At 39.9% G+C, this 25183-nt stretch overlaps 2 protein-coding genes across 6 annotated transcripts in view; one reads left to right on the forward strand and one right to left on the reverse strand.

Annotated features, from left to right (window-relative positions):
* kcnip4a (potassium voltage-gated channel interacting protein 4a) overlaps positions 1 to 25183 on the forward strand; it is a 119882-nt gene that overhangs the window by 79223 nt on the left and 15476 nt on the right. Inside the window, exon 1 of one of the 5 annotated variants that reach the window (XM_023421065.2) lies at positions 12601 to 13183. The exons of the other annotated variants lie outside the window; for them this stretch is intronic. Within the exon in view, the coding sequence (XP_023276833.1) occupies positions 13072 to 13183 (112 nt within the window). The 5' untranslated portion in view covers positions 12601 to 13071. Of the gene's footprint in view, positions 1 to 12600; positions 13184 to 25183 lie in introns of those variants that run through there. 5 annotated transcript variants of the gene reach the window in all.
* LOC147818262 (uncharacterized) lies at positions 9 to 3606 on the reverse strand. The gene is made up of 6 exons (XM_087177928.1): positions 3138 to 3606; positions 2126 to 2400; positions 1707 to 1897; positions 1424 to 1520; positions 1079 to 1284; positions 9 to 852 (listed from the first exon to the last, which is right to left on the reverse strand). The coding sequence occupies exons 1-6, from the start codon at positions 3228 to 3230 to the stop codon at positions 662 to 664; spliced, it is 1053 nt and encodes a 350-aa protein (XP_087034054.1). The 5' UTR covers positions 3231 to 3606; the 3' UTR covers positions 9 to 661.

Consider the following 25183-nt stretch of genomic DNA (forward strand, 5'->3'; position numbering starts at 1 on the left):
GATATACTGAATATTTTGTTACTTTCCTTTAACCTCTAGAAAATGGGTCCTGTTAAGGTTAATCCGGAAAATTACATTTGTCATCACAATATTCAAAAGTCAATGCAAAGATGCATTGACTCTTTTACAGGCTAACATTACAAGACATTCAAGAAATTTGCGACATTGCAAAAAAAAAAAAAAAAGTTTTGTGAAGTGTGTGAAATTTAACATCTTTTGGTGAAATTTTATGGCTTCTAGTGAAATTTTACTTCTCTGAAAAAATGTCTTGAAATGATAGTCTGTAAAAGGGTCAAAGCAAAGATGATGAGCAATCATGGTTATTCACCTTTGCATTGGCTTTTGAATATTATGATGACTAATGTAATTTTCCAGATTAACCCTAACAGGACCCATATACAGGGTCTCTAGGGCTTAAGAGGTTAATTGCAACTAAAATCGAACACTTGCTATATAGCAACATTACACTATGTTCCCAACCCAGTAAATATATTTTTTCTAAAGTGCAACATGAAATACAAAAAATATATAAAAATAAAAATATTCTGTATCCTCTACAGCCGTTGAACAAGTGCAAAATTCCAACTGACTTTGAACGAGGCAATTAGCCAGATGTACTGTAACAGAGGTAATCAAGCTTAAATCACAGAACGTGATACATTCACATCTTAATTACACCACCCAGTATGGAGAGAACATTGTCCAGACTGATCAGCCTGTGTGCATTGACAGAGAACTCATCTGCCCTGCATTTGAGGCACTGGTCGGATGTCAGCATCCACTGGTCAACGCAGTTTTTGCAGCCAACAAAGCTTTTGCAGCATACGGCCATCACAGGTTCTTCCATTAGCCCTGTTTGATGAAGAAAATAAAAAGGACAAGACATGCAAGATTAGAGTTCAATATATTATCTTCTCTTTACTTTACCTATATATTATATATGTTTAAAAGCTTGGCAAGGGACAGTTTAACTTTAACATGCAGAAGTGAATTAATGCTTGATTCATTTAGACATTCAATTTGAACCTGTTTAAAGGTAGACTTTAATATAGATCAAACAACAAATTATGTTACAGACCTTTGCACACAATACAACCGAAGGCATCCTTCACGTGTGTTATCATGGTGTGGGTCAGAACCAGCATGGCGCCCGTGGTGTTGCTGGCATGTTTTGACAGGTCCTTGATGACTGTGGTGACTTCACTCAGTCCTTGAGCAGCCAAGATCACTTCTTCTATTTTGTCATGGACCTCCTGAAGACTTGTGGAGTCCATATCTTTATGACTACAAGGAGGGACAAAAACAACAACAACAAATCATACAATATTCACCAGTTCTGTTCAGATAACCTTTTTTCTAAGAGAGATGCTATTAAAAACAAAATGAAAGACAAATATTAATAGGCAGTAACTAAAATGTTTACCTCAGTTTCTTTCCCTTTGTTCCTTGCTGGAACTCATGGAAGATGTTCTCTGGGACAGCAAGAAACTTCTTTGCATTTTGCTTCCAATACTTGGAGCCTAGCAAGAGAGGAAGACAAATCATTTAACAGGTATAATGTAAACACATTTGCAGCTAAACAGAATACTTTGTGGGTCAAAAAATTAAGAGACCAAGAGAGCACAGTATTTAAGTAGATGGGGCATATAGTTGATCAAACAAAGCATTTTCTATTTATTATTATGTAATCATTAATTTTTAAGTACCTCTTGTCCCTTCGGAGTCCACAATTTCATTTCCCTGGGCATCAGTCAGGATGAAAGGGTCATCACTCTGCAGGGCATCGTGTATTTTTGCAAGGATACCTGTGGTTGTGGCTTCAAACTCAAACAGTCTGAGTACAACCATACGAGCAGGCTTAAGTTTCTCCTGGCTTAGCTCAGCAATGAAAACAGACCTAGGAAGATTGTTGTGGGAGTGGTTTACATCAAGTCAAATCAATTAATTCCATCTCAAACACACAGTCTACATTACAATTGATCCAATTACAATTGATTCAAGTTTTTAAATATCTTGGTTACAAAGGATCTTATGAATTACGAAAACAAATACAATTATGTTGATTTATTCATATGTAGCTTGCTAGTCAATTGTAGGGGCTGTGAACAAATGAGACAGGGGGTACCTTTGGAAGGTGTTACTCATGCTTGCTCGGGAGTGTGTGGGAGCTACGGCCTGAGCAGGTGACCCTAGAGCAGCAGTGGTCTGTGCTGTACGGTGGAACTGGAAACGGTTCTGGCCTGACAATGGATGAGTCTGCTCAACTGGCAGACCAATATCATCCCCATGAACCTCATAGTGGCCACGAGGTCTTAGGTCCAAGCAGCTGAAATGTCCAGCCGATCCCGGGAATATCGCCACATTGTCATCATCAGTTATATACAGGCTAGGAGCATATACCTTTGAAAGAAAAGCATCAGCTAAATGAGATAGAACAGATATGTGCAACCTACCAAACATTTATTTCTATTTATTTCTTGCAATTCAATTGTTATAATATTCTATATCTCCCCCCCAGCTCTCTCTCTCTCATACACACACACACAGGCTCTCTCTCTCACTCACTCACTCTCTCTCTCACTCACTCACTCTCTCTCTCTCACTCACTCACTCACACACACACACACACACACATACACACACACACTCTCTCTCTCTCTCCCACACACACACACAAGCTCTCTCTCTCATACACACACACACAAGCTCTCTCTCTCACACACACGCTCTCTCACACACACACACACACACACACACACACACACAGGCTCTCTCTCTCACTCACTCACTCACTCACTCTCTCTCTCACACACACACACACACACACAGGCTCTCTCTCTCTCACTCACTCACTCACTCACTCTCTCTCTCACACACACATACACACACACAAGCTCTCTCTCTCTCACACACGCACACAAGCTCTCTCTCTCTCACAAACACACACACAAGCTCTCTCTCTCTCTCACACACACACACACACACACACACACACATAGCACATTATGTTGTAAATAGGCTTATAGTTTTTAAACTTCAATTATCTTACATTGAGGAGCCTTAATGAGTCGGCTAGCCGTGTGCTACGCATAGCATCGTTAGCATGTTCTCCAAGCAAACGAAAAAATGTTACCTACCTGGAATATTCTGGCGATTTTATCTCCAATCATGTCGTCCTCCTTAAGCGTTAGCCTTTTGTTTCCTTTAAAAAGGATATAACTCGAGTCCATTGTGCACGATGAATTGTTACCGCACCGACAAAATACAGGCTGTTTGCAGACCTACACCACGCTGAAATTAGTTAAGCTAGGCTACCGCACTGCTTCCTGCGCTTCCTGCAAGGTGGATCAATCCGCCAATTATTTTATTTCCCGGTCACAGACTGAAAAGCGTAAAAATTGAAAATTGAAAATGGAAATACAGAAATTCAAGGCCTTTCCCCGAAAACTAAATTTTGCGTCAGAAAATGCAATAGTTTTTTAAAAAAGGTTCATTAAATTGGTTGTCCGATTTTTGATTCAGAAATGGAAATAGAAAAAATGGCCCTAAATTTGTTTTTTGATTTGCGTTTCAAAATCGGAAATAGAATGAACGGAAGGTACACGGACCTTTATTGCCTTCTTTTTCCATTCTAAACAAATTAGTTGGATATTATTCAGTGAAGGAGTATTAAAAACTCTACTGTTTATTATTTTCTTTGATAAAAGCCTGTATGGTCTTAGAGAGGTGTTGCCGGCATAGTGTTGCTTTTACTGAACTAAACATTGTTAGTGGTGTTTCCACAGGCATTAGCTTTACTCTCTAATCAATCACAGCAATTATAAGGGAGCTACTAGTGAGTGATTTTCACCATCCACGTCTATGGAGCTGTAATTTGTTTGAAGCTCTCTTTGCAGGCACTTGTAAAAGGGCAGATTGTTTTCTAGCTTGATTGAGAATTACATGAATTGGAACTGTTGAGGTTTATAAAGTAAAGCCACATTGTTGATTAGGGAATCCATCCAATCAGTACTGTTTAAACTACCTTGCTTTGTATTTAGTGAAGGTAATTTCAAGGCCACTGTATATATAAGCTAATGAATAAGCTAACGGGCATCATATCGGCTATAAAGAAACAAAGCGCACAATGTTGTGCATCTTGACATGAACACTTCAAACCAGAAACAAACAGGTTTTAACCTTCTGCTTCAGTATTTAAACAACCTTGACCTCAAACTGTTTACCTATTGAACTTTAGTGAAGTTAGCATTTAGCCTTTGCTTACCCGGTTCAAATGAACATTGAGATTTCAATTGTTTGGGTCACGTGATGATCTCATGTTTCTGCTGGCTTGAAAATCTTCTCCAAAAGTTAAATTTCTGTCGTCATGAGCTCTTTATATAGCAGAAAGTATTTGTGAGGACTTGGTAATTAGTTTTGTATTTTTCTCCACAGATGCGTACGATTAAGAATCAGTTCATGGAAAATGTGGATTAACTGAATTTTTGTTGTTGTCGTCGGTGTTCTCTCAGTTTCTGTATTTGTGCAAAATTCTCACACATAATTTTGCCACCTCCCAATATAACACTCCTGCCTGATCGTGTGCCACACAAAAAATATGGTGCTATCTATTGTTGCAAGGTTTGGCATAACTGTCCCGTGTGTTATTGAACTACTGCTATTAGACTGTAGATCCATATGTTCATGATGAATAATTTTTGGAAAGGGTGCAATACTGTCATTGTGAACCGACATGTCTCTAAAAGACAGTGAGTGCATGTGAAATTATATTGATTTAGTTCATTTACATGAGCTTTTACTATCATAAAAATTGTGTGACACTAACTTCAGCTATCTCTGCCATATGACTAAATACACTTTATTGAACTTACTTGACCGATATTAAGTCCTGGTGTGTGATTTACCTTTTAATTCTGTATGTTTCTCTTTAGGGTCATTAAAACTTTATTCTAGCGCCTACCCTGCTGCTAAGTGATATCCGATCCGCTTCATAGATCTGTGAACCATACACCTCCAAGAAATGATTTTCTTTGACTTAATACTGTTATGGCAAGGGATGTCTCCACACAATTAACTAGGAATGAGGCGGTGCTTAATACCAGAATATTTAGTAGCTGAAGATTATTAAGACCTACACCAAAGGTTGCCTCAGGAATACCCCTTGCTTGGAATATTAAGCGGATGAGTCCACTTGATGCAATTTTTTTTTTCATTATGGACTTGATGAGTTTTCTATTTATCCTGGCTTGAAGGGTGAAAGTGAATTGTTTTTATTCTTTCCAAATTGTGAATCAGGATAGAATAAAGCGGAAGATTATGTTTGCCCCATAGCATGCAGTAGATTTGAGTTAACGTGAAACAATACCTTACACATCAAGCTGCAATCGAGCAACATCCCATTGAAATCCTTTTTCTCCCGACCTGTTGTTGGACCCATCAAGCCAACATGCTCTTCAGTTAGGTTACAGGGAGTCGCTGGAGTTTTAACATGATGTGTGTTTTCAATAAGACTGGAGATTGGACAAGGTATTTGCATTGATACACTGCCAGTGCCTTGACTTATTCTTTTGATAAATAAAACACTCATCACACTCATCTTTTTTCCATCGTTCTCGTGTGAAGCAAGCAGAAGCCCTTTTGCTCTCACATACTGCCTCAACAGTTCCGTACCCACATTAATGATTCCTTTAAGAAAGAACCACATGTATTGATTTCATCTCAGCGCCCCCTCTTAGCTGATGAACTGTTTGTCGTATCTCATCATCTGGACAGTGGCTCCAGTCGTCTAGTATTCTGTCTGCCATTTTATGTCCCCCTTGTTTTGTTTTTTTTTTTTTCTCTTTTTTACTGTTGCTGCTAATGCATGTTCTCCATTGACCTTTGCACTTGAAGTTCAGTTTGACTGGCACTTTGATGCGGAAGGGTAGCACACCATAAATCGGATGACAGGACTGGCTGTGCAAAGGCAACCGGCACGTCCTCTTTACCTCTACATGTTGTCCACAGTGAGTTGTCACATCGCCACACCAGACCTAATATGGCTAAGACATGTAGAGAAGCAGGTCAATGTTATCAGCTGCAGCACACTGCCCTGAGCTTTGTGGGTACTGTCCGTTTTCAGACAATGCCATTGACTTTCCCCTTTTAAACTACAACTGATCATCTGGAGTGAATTGGGACGACGATAAAAATCTCGTCGTCCTGCTGTAGAGAGAAGGCTGGCATGCCTTGTGAAAATGAAGGACCTTTACTTAGGGAGAAGCCACATTGGACTTTCACTATAATTTACGCAAGATACATCACAAGACAAAGCATATTAAGCAAAGATTTGAACAACATACAAAGCAGCTTAATCAATCACCTCCAGGCTGTTGTCTAAATTTAATGAGAATAAGAATTTGTTTTCCCCTTGCAGTACATCCTGTTATGATCACAGTGCAGTGTGTAGTTATAAAACCCTGGGTTGTACCAAACAGAATTATCCAGTTCGTCTTCCAGTCAGATTTGGCACAGATGCAATTCAGTCTCCTCTCAGCATCTTTAGCATCTTTGAGAAAGCAATTTTTATTTTTATTTTTTTATTTTTTTCTTGGGGTGTTAAACTTGTCAGAAAAAAATGTTGCATATTTTAGGGCGAGAGCGTTCTTTGACTGCAACGAATTGTTTTTGCTATCAATGACTATTTTAGCAATTATTTTCACAAATAACAGTGACATCTTCAGATTTCTTATTTTGCCAGACTGACGGTCTGGAAACCAACAAATAGTCACTTAAATTACACATTTGGCTTTACATTTCACAAGACAAAGAAAAACAGCAAGTCATGACAACTGAGAAGCCACAACCTGATAATGTTTCAAATTTTTAGCTGAAATACTACTTAAATAATTAATCTAAATTGTTGCAGGTTAATTATCTGTGGAACAACTATTATGAACTGATGAATCAGCTTTAAAGCAGTGCTTGTGCATTTGGTGTAAAAGCCCATTTAGGATTAAAAGAATGAATTCCAAGTGTACATCCTGAACCGGCACTGTTGGCTGGGTCTCTCACAGGACACACTCGTAACTTTACAAATGGGTGAACTCGACTTGAGAAAAGTGATTCAGGGGAGGAAGTGATCAGCACAGAGAAGGTGTGCTCATGTGTTTACCACCCTTGAATGATCAGACGGCACCACACGATCTGCAAACAGACATTTCTTGTAATCTAACGTTCAATGGACTGAATAACAGGGAATCATCACTTCCCCACACAAAGTAGAAACATACTTGTTGATACTTTGTCTTCCCCTTTGTGTTGTGCGTGTGTGTACATAGAGGTTGAAGGGCTGAACATAGCAAATTTGTGTAAATGCATGCATACACACGCACCTGGCAGAGCGAGCCTGAATTATGCAGAGTCCACGAAGTTAGTCCTCAGTATCAGAATCACCCCATGGCACGCAAAGGTTGATTGCACATGCTGCATCGGTGAGGGTTGCCCCGGTTCACAGCTCATAATTGCCTTCCCCTTCACAGGCGCCGCTTCAGTAAATATGACAGCCTCATTTTAATGTGCCTTGGAAAAACACAACCCAAACACTAATGCCGCTTTGCATGCCTGAGCAAATCGCTGCAGGTGTCGCCTAATTATATCACCCACTTGTACCCTAAGCTGATCTGTAAACAGCAGGACGATCTCATCTTCGCCCCGGCTTTGATTGATGACGGTTACATCAGAGCCAGCTTCTCCCCTTCTCCTGGTCCTGTGCTTTCACAGAGACTCATGAAAGATAACACTTGTCCAATACTTAATGAAAATTCTTCTCTCGCGGGTTGTTCGGTGAGCACACGTTGTCGCTGTGTTGCATTTACAGGGAAAGACTCATTTAAATTACTCCTGCACCTGTGGTATTCAATTTTGTTTTATCACAATTTACTGTTCTACACTGTTTACTTTATAGTCTAAAGGGTTTAGAGGGATTATAGCATCCTCACTATTAACTAAAGTGTAGAGAGGCAACATTTTAGGCTTGTTTGGATAATAGATGGATTTTCAGTGTTTTTCCCTCTCTGTGTACATTATATTTAACATAGTGAGACTGATTCATTGACCTCTACTGTTGATCATGTCCTCTGTGTCCACTCCCCTGAGATGAGCAGCGATAAGATCCTCCCCTTGCAAATACTGAGGATGGAAAGTGGCGAGACAGGTGGCAGCGATGAGTAAGGAAAAATACGTAATCTGTCCCAGGATCAGTGTCTATCGGTCTACAGAGGCTTGTCACTCAGACTTATCGTGTTCGTTACGCGGATAAGGAATTTGGACTACAGAGATGGTGACACGGCACACCTCAGTGCAGCCTGACATTTCAGACTTGGATCAGTTAAAGATGCAGTCAAACAGAGGTTACGGAGGATGGGCGAGGTCTTTGTGAAACCCTTCGGTGAAGACATGATGGCGTGTGGTGATTTGGGTGGTGCGAGCTGTCATGTGATTAGATGTTTGTTGTGTAACTATCAAAAGTTTCCAAAAGGAGCCTTAGCCATGAAAGGGATCTTTTTTTATATAATTATTAACATCTGAAAATATGCAGCCACGTGTTTGACGTGTTTTTAAAAGGCATGGATGTCTGTTTATGATTTAGGGAAATATTGTTGACTGATCCATGCCCTCATTTTTCAGATTTTAGCTTTACCCACAATGTTATTAAAGAGATTTATCTGGTCTAGATGAGGCCACAATGTTACAGAGGAGCACAGTAAACACTCGAACAGCAATCAAACGTACAAAAATGTGTATTCAGATTTAGTATGAATTTCATATTTTGTCTTTACAGTTGAACTGAATTATACATATATGATATTAAGGATATGACAATTATCCTGATTCTAATATTAAAAGTCCCATATTTAAGTCCAAGAAAAGCACAATCCACTGTCATATTACATATTTTATTTTAGTATTGAAGTCTTAAAGATTTGTGTCCATTTTTTTCAAACCCTCATTAAAAACCGTTATAGTCTAGCGAGTCTTATGTGGAGCAGATCGAAGATCTTCTTTGCACAGTTACATTCAGGTATTTTACTATTAGCTATGCAGGCAGGTTTGGTGGTTCTGAACAGAAGAGCCCTTGTTAATGTGATTTATGTGATTCTGAAGAAAATAGTTTTACAACTTTTATAGCACCTTTAATCGAATATTCAGCAAGCAATAACACCGTAGTGCTCCCAGTGGCACATCACTGAGCACATCACTGAGTCATCAAGGTTGTAAATAGCCCTTCATACGCCATCACTTAAGGGCCCTTTTTTCTTCAAATCTGTGTTTCACTCTACAGCTTCTGTTTCATACTTCTGATTTTGATACAAAATCATTTTGTAATTTAAATCTTCCAAAACAAAATAGTCCCATCAGGTCTGTAAATGCTAAATTTTTAGGTTTTGCATCTGTCAGATCTGCCATGCTGTAACAGTGTCAGAGTGGTGATTGTCCAGAATTTGTGCGACATTAATGGAGCAAGATGTCTGGTGTAATATTTACCTGTCAGCAGCTCTGACAGAATCATGGCTCCTCTAATAGTCGGACGGATGCTCTGTGGCACAAAAACCCTTCCTCCATGCTTTTTTTTTTTTTTTTTTTTTTCCCCCCGTATGTCTCACCCTCTCACCTCCACCCTCATTTCTTCAATAATTTATTAGTCGGATATGGTATCACTAGGCCGGAGGAAGGTTATGATATGTCAATAATTCCTACATGTTTTATTAAGCATCAGTCTTCAAGGGACTGTTTGGAAAGCCAAGCCGTTGCAGAGTAAGGCCTGAGGCAATGCATCCCCGTGGCTTTGGGGAAACCTGGCTGCGCCCGGGAAAGTGAAGCCTCTGCTGGCCACCGTACATGTGGCTTGAATGGCTTTGTGATGTGGCTGTGGCTTCACTGATGTAGTGCCAGTGCCCACATGTTGGCAGTGATGCTGTGAGCTGGATGTTGTAGCCCAGGACGCACTGAAGCATCCAACAGTTGGGCCAGCTGACATTCAATACACTACACTGTACGTGACAGCTGGGTAATGCTTTGATCCAAACCAGAAACTCTCCCACACGGGAGTTTGTTATTGACTTTAATCGCCTTACTATTGTGCTACAATAACACTGGAAAAAGGGCTTATTCTATTTAGCATTCTGGCACTGTTGCCGCTTTTTGAGATGTACTACACAGAGTGCAGACTTAAAGAGATCCTCACCAAATCTAATGTTAGTGATTATTTGTTCTCTAGTAGCTTTTGCAAGGGGTTAAGCCAGCAAAAATAGATTATTAGGCCGCTTTAGGGGCAGCAGGAACAAAGCTGTGAACTAAAGCACTGATATATTGATTGATATGGTGAACATGCTAGCAAACAGTTGCTTATTTACACATTCAGAAGATGTTTAAATAATCAAATAAACAACACCGGATGAACATTAGCATTCATTAAGTTCATTCAAGTCCTGCTAAATGCCCCCATCATGTTCACAAGCTAGTAGATAACTTTGTCCTTTTGTCAGTTGGAGCTGGGCAAGTAGCATGAAGAGGGTTTTTAGAGCTTTTTCCACTGAAAACAGCTGCCTGCCCGCTGCAGCTGGAAAACAAGGCTTATGAGAGCAGTGAGAATGAATCAAAACAGTGAAGTTGCAGGACATAAAACCAAAACAGTGAAGCGAAAAATGCTCCGTCGAGCTGAGGGAAACTGCAGAGTTGGCCGATAATTCTCTCTGGGTTCAAGTGCCCTCTTTCACATACACATTCATTTGATCTATTGTTAATGTAAAAATATTTATGATTGCAGCTTTAATGTTTCCCCTCGACTGCAACAGTTTTGGGAATTTATACTAAATCTTGGAATGATGTTTTCTTGGCTGACATTCCTTGGACTAAATGAATCTGTGGGCCGATGTGTATCAATAACAGCAGAGGTCCATTTATACTGGTGGCTTTTATTTAATTCCATTTCATGAACAACGCACACACTTGAATTTATTGTACAAGCACAGACTGTCCTTTGTTATCGTACACAATACAAAATGATCCCAGAGATGAGTCCCCATCATATTTCTCACTGTTCCTCACTATGGTATTGTCAGTTGGTATTTCTGACTTTCTATGGATGGGACTCACATACCAATGAGTCTTCATATGTCCAGGAGCAAGTCAGATTAAGTAGGATGTGTCTGCTGAATATTATTTTCTTTTCCAAATGGCATCATGCTGAATTATTCACAAAGATTTTTTTTTTTAAGCAGAATTGTGTCTCTCATTTTTCATTTTGGGAAAAGAGCAGCGGCAGATGGACTGAATGTAAATTAATTTGTGTGAGTGCTTCTCACTTAATATTCAAGTGAATGGGAAAGTGGTCTGAGACTTTTGGACCCCACTTTAGATGGAAGAAAAGCAGAAAAAACAGCAGAGGATAGTTCATGTTCAAATAATACATTTGAATACTGGAAACTGTTTAGAGTTGCAAATGAATGAAAGAAATTTCAAAATTTCTATAGTTTTTGGTATGTTTTGAGCTTGTATCTAGTGAGGTTGATCATGTGTAATGTTGAGCACACTAATGTATGTATAAAATGATAATTTCTCAATGAAATTCTGTTATTTCAGATGCTTTTTTCTTCTATAGATGTGTAAATAAATAGTTAATTTCATGGTGGATGATAATGATTTAGACAGTCTGCACAGGGCCAGTAGATGGTGGTGTCTTCACTCATTTGCTATAAACACTGACTACATGAAGCAACCTCACACGCACACACACGCACACACTTTGTTAGTTCTCTTCATCACTCCACTACATCTCAAAGGCTTTTTAACTCCCTTTGAAAAGAAGTGGTTACATGTAATGAAGCAGTAAGATCAATACTATTTTTCTCTTCACTTTTCATGCCCTTACATCGGTGTGTATAAAGATGACTGAGACATATTGACTCCACACCTCTTTCCCTCTAACCCGTCAAACCCTCCTGTATAAAGCCTTAAGAAGCCAGGAGAAGGCAGAATTAGCCACAGTCACATCATTATTATTTTTTTGTTTTATTATTTTCCAAAAAAGGTTTCCAAAAGCCTCTTTTCAAAAGTAGTTTGAAGTATGAGAGATTTTTCTTTTTTTTGTCCTTGCGATTAAAGTAGATTCCAGCGTCTTATAAGAAAGGAAAGGTATTGTTTTTCCGAACCGTCCTTCTTTTTCCTGGTGGAATTACTTTTCTCTCCTTTTGTTCCCTCATCTTCAACTTCTGTTTTTCCTGTAGCCTGAAAATAGTGTCATTTTCATGATTTAATCGTATGAGCATACACATTGTCGAAAACAAAAACATTCACACGATGACTCAAAAGTACAAATGACATGCTGTTAACATTCAGTGACACTTTTTGTCCTGTATTTCAGTGTATATGCATTTCGGAATGTGTGTTACTGTGGCTGTGCATCTTCTTGCACCACACCACACCTCCCCTCCGCCTCTGTCTCAACCCCCAACACACACACACATAGACACACACCCTCCCCACTCCCTCACTCATATCCACTCCCTCTCATCTTCCCTCCCTTTCCTTTGCAGTGAGGCAGTCAGTGTGGCTGAAAGAGCTACAAACTATCAGACGAGAGCAGAGTTTGCTTTCCTTGCTTTTCCACTGCTTTCACATGTCTCCTCATTTGCAAAGAGAGAGAAAAGAAAACGAAGGAGGTGTTGAGATCAGCATGCCTGGACTGTTTTTCTAAATTCTCATTGACCCCTCGACATCAGAGAGACCCTTAATGACATCAGGATCCTCACGAACCCGAGACCAGCTCTCGCTTTTCTGATTCTTAACCTGGTCACATTTTAACCCTTACCCAGACTGGATTTAGGGAGCGAGCGGGCAGTAGGCAGGTGCCGGGAGGCGCCCGGCCCGTGCGTGTGGGCCGGCGTAGCGCTGGAGTGGGTGCAAGGGAACTGGAGTGCGGGGCCGGGTGGCAGCGCTGGTCCTGGCGGAGGTCCCGAGGGAGAGGAGGCCGGCTCGGGCTCCGGGTTCGGGTCTGGGTATGGTGGCACGGAGTGGGCTGAGGGTGGAGCAATGCTGAATGCAATCTGGGAGACAGAGGGGCTGCAGACGGTGGGCATCGTTGTGCTGGTGTTTGCTTCGATCAAGCTGCTGCACCTTCTGGGGCTCATCAGCTTCTCAGAGGGTAAGACACCGTGGGAGAAATGGGAAAATTGAGGGAGAGAATGATAGAAATGAGGAGAAAGAGGACGTAGAAAGAGAGAAATCACATCTGAAATGAAAATTGCTTGTTAACAGATCTGCAGTGTGTTGTGAAACTTGATAATGCATTTTCAATCAGTCATTTCCCTTCAATTTACAGCTACTGTTCCCTTGACTCGGTTTCTCTATGGTTGCTAGAACTCCTTTGAAACCGACCTGAGGTTTCTCAAACAGCAATTTGAAAACTTGACAAGTTAATTAAGGTCACCATACCAAAGCAGGGAAGCTTGGGATGTGACTGGAGGCAGGATGGGTTTGAATAGGAAAAATGTGTCAGTTCAGAAAGATTGAAAAGCTTGAGAGGCAAGTTCTGATTGAATTTCCAGAGTTAGGAACTGGGAGATGAGAGACTGCTTCTGTCATTTTTGAGCCTTTGAGTTCATTTTTGTCATGGTTTATGGGGGATGTTGGAGGGGAGAGGTCCCTCTTTTTTTTGTGCATGTAGTTTGTGAATGTGTTTTACAGGCATTTTTAGTAGCTCAAAATTCAACCAAACTACCACTTCTTCATATTTATGCATCTCATTGTGCACTCAAGGGAAACCAATCATACTCTACTAAGTATGGGCACAGGATGTGTCAGACCTAAATAAACTGTTTATTTTGGATCTACTGCAGTTGTCTCATTAAATAACGTAGGGCAGCATAGTAAGCAGTTTGAGCTGAAAACCAGCCCATTCATCAGACTGCTGTTTAGTAAACACGCCTTATCTTCTAATTAAGATAATCAGTCAGACGTTTCTAACGCTGTATGTATAGAGACAATTGGTAAACAGAAAAAAGAAAAAAAATGATCATATTAAATAGCAAGTAGCTGGAAAAGGCTGACCTGACCTGAGAGAAGTGTTTAGATGGAGCGTGGAGGTGTTAGCGTCTGTGTATTGGCTGTGGCTGTGTAATTTCAAAGGCACATGGGAGCAGTGTTTTCATGCGGGGGGAATAGTGAACCTCAAGCTCAGCGTAACAGTTTACATGCTTCACTAAACCGCAGCGAGTTGAAACTCGCCTTCTCCTCACACTTCGTTTCCAAAAGTAGCCGACATAATATTGATTATGTTCCACGGTGAGATGATACAGATGTCAAAGCCGGGGTGTTTGCCCGTTAATGTTATCTGTATTCCACACAGGTGTCTGAGGATAATTACTGAGAATATCAGCCATCTGAGCTTGTGGTACCTGACAAGCAGTCAATACAGGTATTGATGTGGTGCATGTGTTTGTAGTCATGTTCAGGAAAAGATGAGGGGCATGGCAAGCCATGGAGATTCTTAAAAATTTTCATATTTAAGAAGAAATCTTTGGCAGTTTTTTTTTTCTTTTTTGAAAAATGTCTGAAATGATCAAATGGATTGTTTCAGCTTTAACTTCTCTGGAGCTGCATCCGACTAATAATCTGTTGATTATTTTCCTGATTAATTAATTTATCTTTTTAAAATATTCAAATCTTCAAGGGGCCAACAACTTAAAACCCCAAATTATTCCTTTTATAGTGATAAAAGGTCAGAAAAAATCTTAATTCTTCAAAGATGAATTCTCTGTCAATTGACTAATCAGTTAATCATACAAACTAATTGTTTCAGCTCCATATAAAAGGGCCACAGCTAATAATACTGTAGAATCCAGGACCTGCTACCTTTTAATGTGATAGTGAAAACCACTGAGCCACTGCTCCATTTTTATATAAACCCAACAGTCATATAGAGTTACCTTTGTTTACATTTTTGTAACACAAATCCCTTTTTGCAGCTGTCACCTCCTGCAATAACTAAAAATGTTTGTTTTTTACCTTTTTACTAAATCCTCCAGGGAAAGTGTTTCACTGAGCGTGCACGCTCTGCTTCACATTCATACAGTCAGACATGTTCACAGCTGGGAGCTGCCCAGTACGATCTCATCCTTCTACTGCCGACCACCTGAGCCAGCTCCACTGGGACAAGAACTGTACAATCTGATCACTTCTACTGCAAAGATTGTAAGGACTTCAAACCTGGAAAAATAGTTTGTTAGCAGCCTGTCGCCGACACTGGCACGCTTCCTTGTTGGAGAAATATAACAAGATCATTGCATCATTGCAATAGACCGTGCACAATCACCAGGGCATTGTACTGTGAATATGAGCAACGCCTGGCAAGCAGAGTAAAAGTAGCCACTTTCAATTTGATTATAAATGTAGTTGAACTGATGTCTGCATAGCCAAGGATAGTATTAGAATATCACTGCGTGTGGGCTCATCTTGGCCAGGAAATGAGCCCCCTCCCCATTAGACATTTGATTACTTTTGCTGTAAATTTGGAATTCTACTGCAACGTAACAAGGAACAAATTTCACCTTTGTTTCTCTTACAGTCACACACTGATCCTTTCCACATATATGTACATTTCTACTTGCACATGCAGTCATTAGCGCAAAGTGCTGAGCAAAGCCTCACAGGGTACAGACTAATCATCTGTCACACAATGATAAATAATTCTCTGGTTCAGCCGTACACAGCACCAACCCAATAGCCCCTCAGTCACACACACACACACACACACACACACACACACACACACACACACACACACAGACACATACATACACACACATACACATGCATTCACAAGTCCACCATTACCCCAACCAGGATGGAATGCTGTGTCAATTTGGACCCGCCATTAGTTATTATCGGGTGGGAGCACAGAGAGTGTCTTAGTGCTGATATTCATCTTACAATGTTCTCTGTGTCCTTGATGGGGATTTATGGCCTGGCAGCGGAGAGCTTTAGTGTCAGCGCTGACCTGCACAGGTTTCCCTGCCGATTGTCTGTTTTCACTTACCGGAGGGTCCCGGATGTGGTGGGCCAGCTAGACGGTGCATGGAGGCCTGAGTGGAACCTAGGGGTGGGCGATATGGCAAAAATATCATATCACGATTTTTTTAAAATAAAATCACGATTTCGATTTTATCACGATCTTAAATTGGAAAAAGAAAAACAGACAATTTAGACCAAAGAACCTTTCTTAACAGATTTTATTTCAAATAGTCGCAGTTTCGCCTGCATGTGCAAACAACGTAAAGTTTAAGGTAAACAACAACAACATTCTAATAAAGTGTACTCTTGCGAAAGTAGTAACAGAAAGTAAAATATCAACCAAAGACATTACTGACAGTCATTTAAACAGGATTTATTTATCAAAACACTAAATAGCTTATTGATCAGTTGCGGAAAATACTTCTGGTGCGTCAGTGCATCAGCATAGAACTGCAATTTATAGAATGTGCCCTAGACGATCCCACGATCTCTGCAGTTTGAAAGATCATCTTCACGTTGTAATCCTTCACAATCTAATATCGTCATATCGCCCACCCCTAGTTGAACCACAAATGAAGCAGATCCCGAGAAAACTACAGTTAAACCAAATTTTATACATAATAAGGGTAAACGTAACGTTGAGTCTACATCAGCATAAAAATCTTAAGGACTTGACTTTTCACCCGGTGAACATGCTGAAATGGTGAACATGGTTGACATTAACCGCATACTCATTTTAGCATGTAGTACACATGTATCCTAAATGTAGCCTCACAGCTGGGATAGCTGTATATTCTTAGTCTTGTCTAATCAAGGCTAAAGCCAAAACACTGTGGGTAACGCACTGTAGTTTGGTGTTAAGGGTCAACCCTTTCGAGTATCACCCTGCTGTTCAGGAGCATCAGATGCAGGAAATGTCTGAGGTTCAATGTCATCCAGCACTTGAATGGCCACTGGCGGAACGTAGGGAAAAAAATGGTGTGAGGTCTGAAACAGGTGGTAAAACTTTCAGTGTGTAGACTGAGACTTTTGACCGTAAAAAAAAAAAGCCTGTTGAATATTTCTGACACAAAATTATAAGTGACCTTTCTGCTGTTGTGTGGCATTTAGTTGTGATCTAACAGTTCTGACGTGCCTGTCATCGATAATCACATCAAGTGGGTACAAAGCTGACCTACAGTATGAAAATGACTGTGTCCAAAGCTGACTGGTTTAGTCAGAGCCTTTACAGTGTGTCTTCTTTGTCTATGCAGGTCATTTTGATGTTTGAAGTAGGCTGGCCACCAGTGAGCAATTTGAAAAACTGTAAAATACTGAAGTATGTTCCTCATTTTGTTAAGTGCAGAAGTGTGTATATTTGTTTTATGGGCGTGGTATAAACTGTGCTGCATCTTTATGGGATTGTTTTCTTTGTTGAGTGACACATCAATCACCAAAGTTGAGTCAGTAGAAGTGTTTAGCATCTTTTTCATTATTTCAGATGATGCCATTTAGGATCCTGTCCAGTTGATTTAATAGGCAGCGTCCATCATGGAAATAAATCTCCTTTTTACTCAAGCAAGCAGCAGGATTTAAAAGATTAAAATATGGAAACACGGACTCTGTCACAGGTAGTGAAGTTTGAGATATTTTGCAGGAAGCTCCCCTGCAAGCTGTTATTGTTCATCCACTTACCAAACCGTTTAAAGGACAACAATCAACTGGCCCAATTACCCTTTGGCTATTTTCCAGAATGCCTATTTAGAGCGGTGACATGATTGACTTAACCTTTGCCCGAGCGTCCTAACTTATTGGTCCCTCTGGTGTCTTCTAAGAAAAAAAGAAAGCAGAGGAGCTTATTGAAAGTAAGAGGACTCGTCCTGTCTTTTTGAGCCAGGAAAGCAAGGACAAGTATCACTCAAGCAATCAATTTGATGAAAACATCACAGATAATAAATTCTGATAGGAGGAGGATGATAGATGCTTGTGCCAAGGATCTGATATGGATGATTACAGTGCTTAAAGGCTCCCGATGGAAAAGGGAGCTGGAGGCAGGCTGTATTCTTAAAGATATATTTAATTATGACCTCTGTACTATAGCAGTGCAGGGATGCAGCATAATGTACAGTGTCTCTAAACCACCAACTTGTGATATTCTCAGATGTTATTAAATGCTTATTGAATTTTGTGATATTCATTAATTCAAATCTCACACAGCAGTGTGCAAATTGTTAGTCTTATTAAAATAAGATAATCCATAGTTAAAGCTAAAAAAAAACAAGTCTTTCATAAACCTTCAGCAATCTCCAGAGCTTTGAAGCTGCACGTGTGATACTTATTTTCAATCAAGGCCTTACTCCAAGTATGCTTATTCGGCATGTTCGTGACTTTAATTAGCCAGCAAAATGAATAATCATGTTGCCACATGAATCTAGTAACAATGTTTTCCATAATTAAGCCAAGGACATAGGTTTTCATGCATAATGCAGTAGCTCTTTGCCAACAGTATAGCTAATTGCAAATTCTGTGCTTTTTTTTCCAGATGGATGAATGTACCAGGCTTTACAGTCCCCTCTCATTTCCAAGGCTGAAAAATTTTGCTTGAATATTTATTGCATAGTGTCTTTTTGGTTCAGATTGTTTTTTGACTCCTTTGTTTCTAACTCTACCCAAACTCTGAGTGCATTAATTCCTCTCAGCTGATTGAAGATAACGTTTCTGATGGAAGGAAAGTGGTGGAAATAGCCTGTGAACTTCAGTTGGGTGCACTAATTTAAAGAGAACTGGGACACTGGGATAGAAAGTGCTGACTTGTACCTATGGTGAACCAATCTCATTACCAGTGACTTCGATAGTACACTGGAACCGTTTGCTGCGCAGGGATAAGTTTTAATTTGCACTGAGTCTGATGAAATATCTTAAATCATCAGCCAGGAAGACTGACAAGTCCCAGCACATGGAATAGTAATTAAACTTTTCTAAATAATAAACGATGATCATTTAACAAGTAATGGATGCACAAAAAGATACACAGAATTCCGAAGAAAAAAAACATTATCACTTTACTTGGATGGTGTTGCAGACCATAAATCATTGTCACAAAACTGGCTCGCAGTGACCTTTTCATTACAATAGCGAGTGAAAGCCTCATTGTTACATTTGTAATATATTAAGTAAGTAAAAAGGTAAGCTGCCCTCCGAGCCACTTGTGTTTCACTTGTGGTGATTCTGGTGAAGTGAGATGCCGTATTGCCCCAGTCTGGATATCCTGTTTGTCTTTCCTCTTTGCAACAGCATGTAGAGAAAAGTAGATCTTAGTGTGGATGGTTGTTTTGGAATTCAGACTCTTTACGTGAAATACAAACAGAGAATATCTTGTCATAATAGAATCCATAAATCTATTAATGCAGTTTTCTGGTAACATCAGTGCGAGTTTACTGTCAGCAACTGGAATACGGATGACTCACAGGGAAATGAGTCATAAAAACCTGCTCCCCCTTGAGTATTTTTATTCTTTTTTTTTTTTTGCCATGAAAGCTCTGAATTTTTGAGGCCGAAGATTATATTGTTCCACCATATAATCTTTAAAATGACTGGAGAGGAAAGGGCAGAAAACCTTTCCTTCCAATGCAGAGCAAAGTTTTCTTAGAGACAGACTATTATTGAAACACTTAAAAGTGACAAATGATTGCAATTAAAAGCATAGACTGCCCTTTCCCCCAGATTCCAATAAATGCCTCAGCCCTTTGATGGTGTGTCATTATGACCAGTGTGAGAGCATGCTCTCCTTCATAAAGAACCTTGGCATCCATTCCCCAGCGCTTCAGTCAGTGCAGTCACTTACACTCAGCTCAGAACAGCAAGGGACAGCATTTTATCTGTCCATGTTGAGGGTGAAAAATTAGCTTCTTGAACTTGAAGATACTAACATTTCTTAGAGTTACGCATCGGTGTCACTGTCAATCACCCTCAATCATGAAGGACAGATAAGTGCCATCCTTCATCTTTTCACTGAACTTTTTCTGCACACCGCACACTTTTTCAACGCGAGATTACCTGCTGATTCCTCATTTGAATTGTCCTCATACTGGCAGAAGAGGGTCTTTTCTCCTCAAAAATTAATTAATGGTTCAGTTTATTGTCACCAAAGGACCAAGCGTGAGTGAGAGCACACAGATAGATGACATGCTACGCAGAATTGTCCCCATCCCACGGTGCTGATGACGACAAGAGTCTCGTGTCAGCTCAGCCAAAAATCCAAGGGCGTGTTTGCAAATTGCACTGCTGCTCCTAGTTATAAAATTTAGTAGCACTGTCTCCAAAAATGGTCGCAAAATACAACTAAATGGTTGCAGTCTGGAGCCTTGGCTAACCTAAAGGGAATCATCAAGGCTTCAATCCATTCGGCTGTTTACACAGTTTTAGTCCCAGTCTTGTTGGACTCAGATTTATTTGGATCTGCCTTTCATCATTGGCAGTAAAGCAGAAATCTTAGTGTCATGTCCCAGGATAAGTAAATCTGTATCTCACCAAAATGCAAATTTGTGTTTTTATTTAGGGCCGTTGCACAGACAGTCGGTGTTTGTGGTCTCAGTAATGTGACCAGTTGGCTTTGGTTTCAAGACAGGCCGTGCAGTGACCCTGCCGTCCTATCTTCCTGTTCCTCAGTCAATTTTTCTGCCTGCCATAAGGAACTGGAGGCCCTTTTATTAAATAATAGGAATGACATATCGCTCTCTCCGGCTCCAGTCTTCGGGTTTATTTGTATTTGGGCCAACCAAATGGGAACAAATGGCACATCTGTATCCACCTCCCTCATCGTCCGTGTGATTTATCTGATATGAAATGAGCCTTTCTCATTACACAGTGGGGACTGTATTTGAATTACATTTCTTTTATTGACTTGGATCTGCAGATCTAACACTTGCAGAAGGAGAATAGTAATCAGCAAATGTCCACTGTTGGCAGCTCTGGTATTCTGGATGTCGGCTATAATTTGTTTCGGAGCATTAGGAAATATTTGGTGCTACAAACGGGAATTTATTACACCTCAGGAAAGGCAAAGTCAGCCTTTGCAAAGGAGCTAGATGTTTTATCTCCTGTCTACAGGCGAATCTGGATATGCAGGGATTATATTTGCTGTTGCACTTCCCTTCACTTTTTCACAGTTCACCCATTTGATATCAGTTGGTATATTTCTATAGGGTTTTCTGTTTTTGGAGGATGGTGTAGACAACCGTGTATTTTAGACAGAGTTGCAGACTCTGTATATATAAAATTCCCCATTCCAGTGAAACACGGATATAGCAATCTCCCTAAGTCTTGGAAAATATTAAACTGCAACTGATTTCACCTATCTATTCAGTGGGTTCCAAAAGTCTGAGACCACTTTCGCATTCAAGTCCATAGGAAAGTGGTCTCACACTTTTTAACCTCGCTGTGTATTAAACGCCTTTTCAGTCCACTGCAGTATTTCCATCTAATCTGGACTTTCTGCAAGCACATGTGTTGTTGACTGAAGCAATGAATCAAAATAGCAACACAACACTTTCCCCAATTTGGGATTCTGCTGGGGGACTTGTGCCAGTAACGTTGGTGTAACTCCAGGTCAGTAGGTCAGTTTGATATCCTTCTGGTCTTTTTTTCGGGGGGGGGGGGGGCACCCCAGCATGGATAAACTCCACTACTGGGCAGGCTTCCAGACACTGCTCATCTGTGTCCTCATCCCCTTTCTTGCTGGGTGTAATTTCAGTTAATTGCTAGCTGCCACGTGTCTGTCACATTTGTCCTTGTTTTGCTCAAAAACAACATTCAGCCTTGGGACTTGGGACGCTGGAATGAGGTGTTAAAGTGAACCTGCTGTTTCTGACACAATAAATATTGGGTTTAAGAGTGGCCTCCTTGCCCCTGGCTCTTTTGATCTTTTCCTGATTGGCTTAGATTTAATTTAGCCAAAAGGCTTTGGCTCTGCACTTGTGTAACTGACCATATGACAATATGACCTTTTATAAATGTTCTATGTGTACACTGTTACTAATACTGAGTTGACCTTTAGAGATATGGGAGAGTTTATATTCATAACCAAAAGAGGTATTGACCCATCGGCATCTGGCAATATTATTATCTTTGACGTAATTAACAGGCAATTAAAAAAAGCTCTTTTTTGTTTGTTTTGTTTTGTTTTGTTTTTGTTAATTTACAGATATTAATTATGAATGACTCAGCATGTTCAGTTCTTATTTTGGTGAAGTACTACTTCTGCATGAGCGAGAACAAATACAGTAGTTGTGTTGCAGGTAAAGGCGCTATAAAAGATGAATTAATAGGTTGAGCTTAAAACATTTGAAGTTTTTGTTTATTTTTCAGTTTATCAATCTTCATCAGTTTAACTCCGATCTGGCAATGAAATGCAAAGTGTTGCATTTTGGTGCAAATCTTTGCTTGTGACAGCAATTCCCTGATTCTGACTTTGATACCATCTGTCTCGAGATCTGCAGGAGACAGATTAAGGTGTTAAGAGATTAACATCTGGAAAAAACTGCCTTTGATACCTAGTGTGAGGACAGTAAACATGTCAAAATATTCCCTCTATAGCATTTGCTGTTAAATCAAAAGTCAGAAAGAGGCAGAAGTGTAAGCATTACATGTTTAAATCTTTGTTGAAACAAGCTTTAATATATATATTTGTGCAGCAAATGCCTGTGGGTATAGTGGGTAGGGAGTAAGAGATTTTCTATCATTCTATCCATCTTTTCTGCTCTAGCTCGAGCAGCTGCAGTTGTAAGTGTCAGCTCCACAAAACATGCCCCATACGAACATTAGCTTTTCATTGTCTTGCAATGTCATCTCACTACACATTGTCAGACCATGAGTTTTGTGCATAACTTGAGGGAATATGTTCTTGATTGTTTGTTGGTGTCACGCGTTGCCTTGGAGTCTCGATGCAGGTCACTGACCAAGTTTCCTACTGAATCACTAACTCAGTAAAGTCATCAATGCCAGAGTTCCAGTTCTCTGCAGTGATTAATATTCCTCAACAAGGAGCGACTTTGAACCACGACCAAAGAGACCCATGAAGATGCAGAAAGATAAATCGCTCATATATGGGACTTGAAATGTCTCAGAAAATGACTACTGATTATAATGTGCCTAAAGCAATGGTAAATCATACTGGAACCCAAGAACTTAAATTCCATTTTGAATTTCCCTGAGATGATGAATAGTAATATCAGCTTAAAGCCTGAAAGTAACTCACCAATCATTTCTAACTAATGCTGCTTTTGTCATCTATACCTGATGTTTACATATTTTGCCCTTACATGGGCAGCACTGTGGACACCATGCAGCCTTGTGACGAACTGGATACCCTCAGATTAGTGTTTGATTGCTCTGTGTTGTATTGCCAGGACTTGGAACAGCCTATATTAGGAGTGAGCTCAAGGTTGTGATAAGATCAGTTGTGAGTGTGCTTCAGGTGTTACGTTTGTCAGGACAATGTGTCATCAGCCGTGGGAGCTTATCGATGGAAAGCCACACTGTAGTTGTGTCAGTCTGATTCATGTCAGTTTTATTTGACAGTTAGGAATGTTTTTACTTATCAGCTACAAATCCAAGTCAAACGAGACACGTTAATGTCAGGTCATCAGTGATTTACTGCCTCAAAGAGAAGCTTTTTTTATTTGACACCTGCAGCTATGCCACACTAATTGGTAATAACAGTGTTTCCATAATGGTTAGGTATGCAACCATAAGAGCAATCAAACAGTGCTGTGGAAAATTTTTGCCAGAAATTATTATCGTTTATTCAACCTGGTACTTTTAATAGGGAAACAAATTACCCATGTAAATTACCCGGAGGGTATTGGTGTCGCTTGTGGCACGGGAAAATGGAGAATAATGTGTTGGTAGTGTTTTCAAAATCAAAAGACTATGCTTTAGCTTTTTCATTATTTAAAGGGGTTTTCACGTTACCAGTGTGGAAAAAGGTCTTTCTATTCTAAGCATTAAGAGAAACCTAGAGAAGTCACTGAGACTCTTGCAATTAGACTAATTCGGCCATTAACTGTAACACAGAGCCAGTGTCCAAAGGTGTGGTCAGAGATCTTCAAAACCATTATTGAAGCTCTATAGGCTCACACGCTGGGTGCTGCTGCCCGTAACACTATCATGTAAACTGTAAGACAAGTTGCACTCCACTGGATTCATGGCCTACTTTTGTGAGCCCGCCTCCTTGGCGCCATGGTGCTAAAGGGACAGAGAGGAGCTAAACTGTGTGAGTTAAGACCTTGTCTTATACACACACACACACACACACACAGAAATGCACACAAACAGTAGCTCTTCAGAAAAGACTCATTGTGCTAGTATCATACACACACATGTAGGTACTATTTCAGTAGCTATTTTCTAATATTAGGGAATAAATGCTTGTAACAACTGAGTAAAAGACAGATAGTGAAGAAGTAGAATATATCAGCCAATTTCACATAGCTTAAACCTAGACTTTCCCGATCATAGATCTATTTAATAATTCTCATTTGATTTCTTAAAACAAGCGCTTTTGCACTTACTCTATTAAATTCATCCATCCCATGTGGTCCCCCAGGCCATCATTTGCCTCTGTGTAGCACTTTCTGTACATACACCCTCACAACACAACAAAGAAGCAGCAAGCTCAGCAGCACCGTTCATCAAACTGTGTGTTTCAGCACAAGAATTGACCCGAGATTTATAGATTTTATGCAGCCCTCCGTGGTTAACTGAAGACATTTTAGTTTGTACATGATATAGATTTATCAAATATTTATTAGCCACTCTTTTTCAGTTCATGGATCCAATTGATTCAGGGCCAGTGAGGTTTTGCCCTCTAGCTTGACTTTACCTTTGAGATAAATGACTCTTGAATCACAGATGGTGAGGGTGTGACACAGTTGAACTGTGATTGATCAGTCCATATTGGAGAGAAATATTCTCATATTCATTTTTCAGGGTTTGAGTATATTTGTGAATCTGTCAGCTCATTGATAAATAAGATACTATGTAGTATATGGTCTAGTGTGTAGTAGACCATTTTATTGTTATAGTCTTCAAAGCTAGTCACAGCAGGTCCCATGGTAATATCAGATTTTATATATTTTATATTTTTGCTGAGGCA

This window comes from Seriola lalandi, unplaced genomic scaffold, assembly GCF_002814215.2.
Source record: "Seriola lalandi dorsalis isolate HSWRI2012SDOR001 ecotype SW California unplaced genomic scaffold, Sedor1 jcf7180002054663, whole genome shotgun sequence".
NCBI lineage: Eukaryota > Metazoa > Chordata > Actinopteri > Carangiformes > Carangidae > Seriola > Seriola lalandi.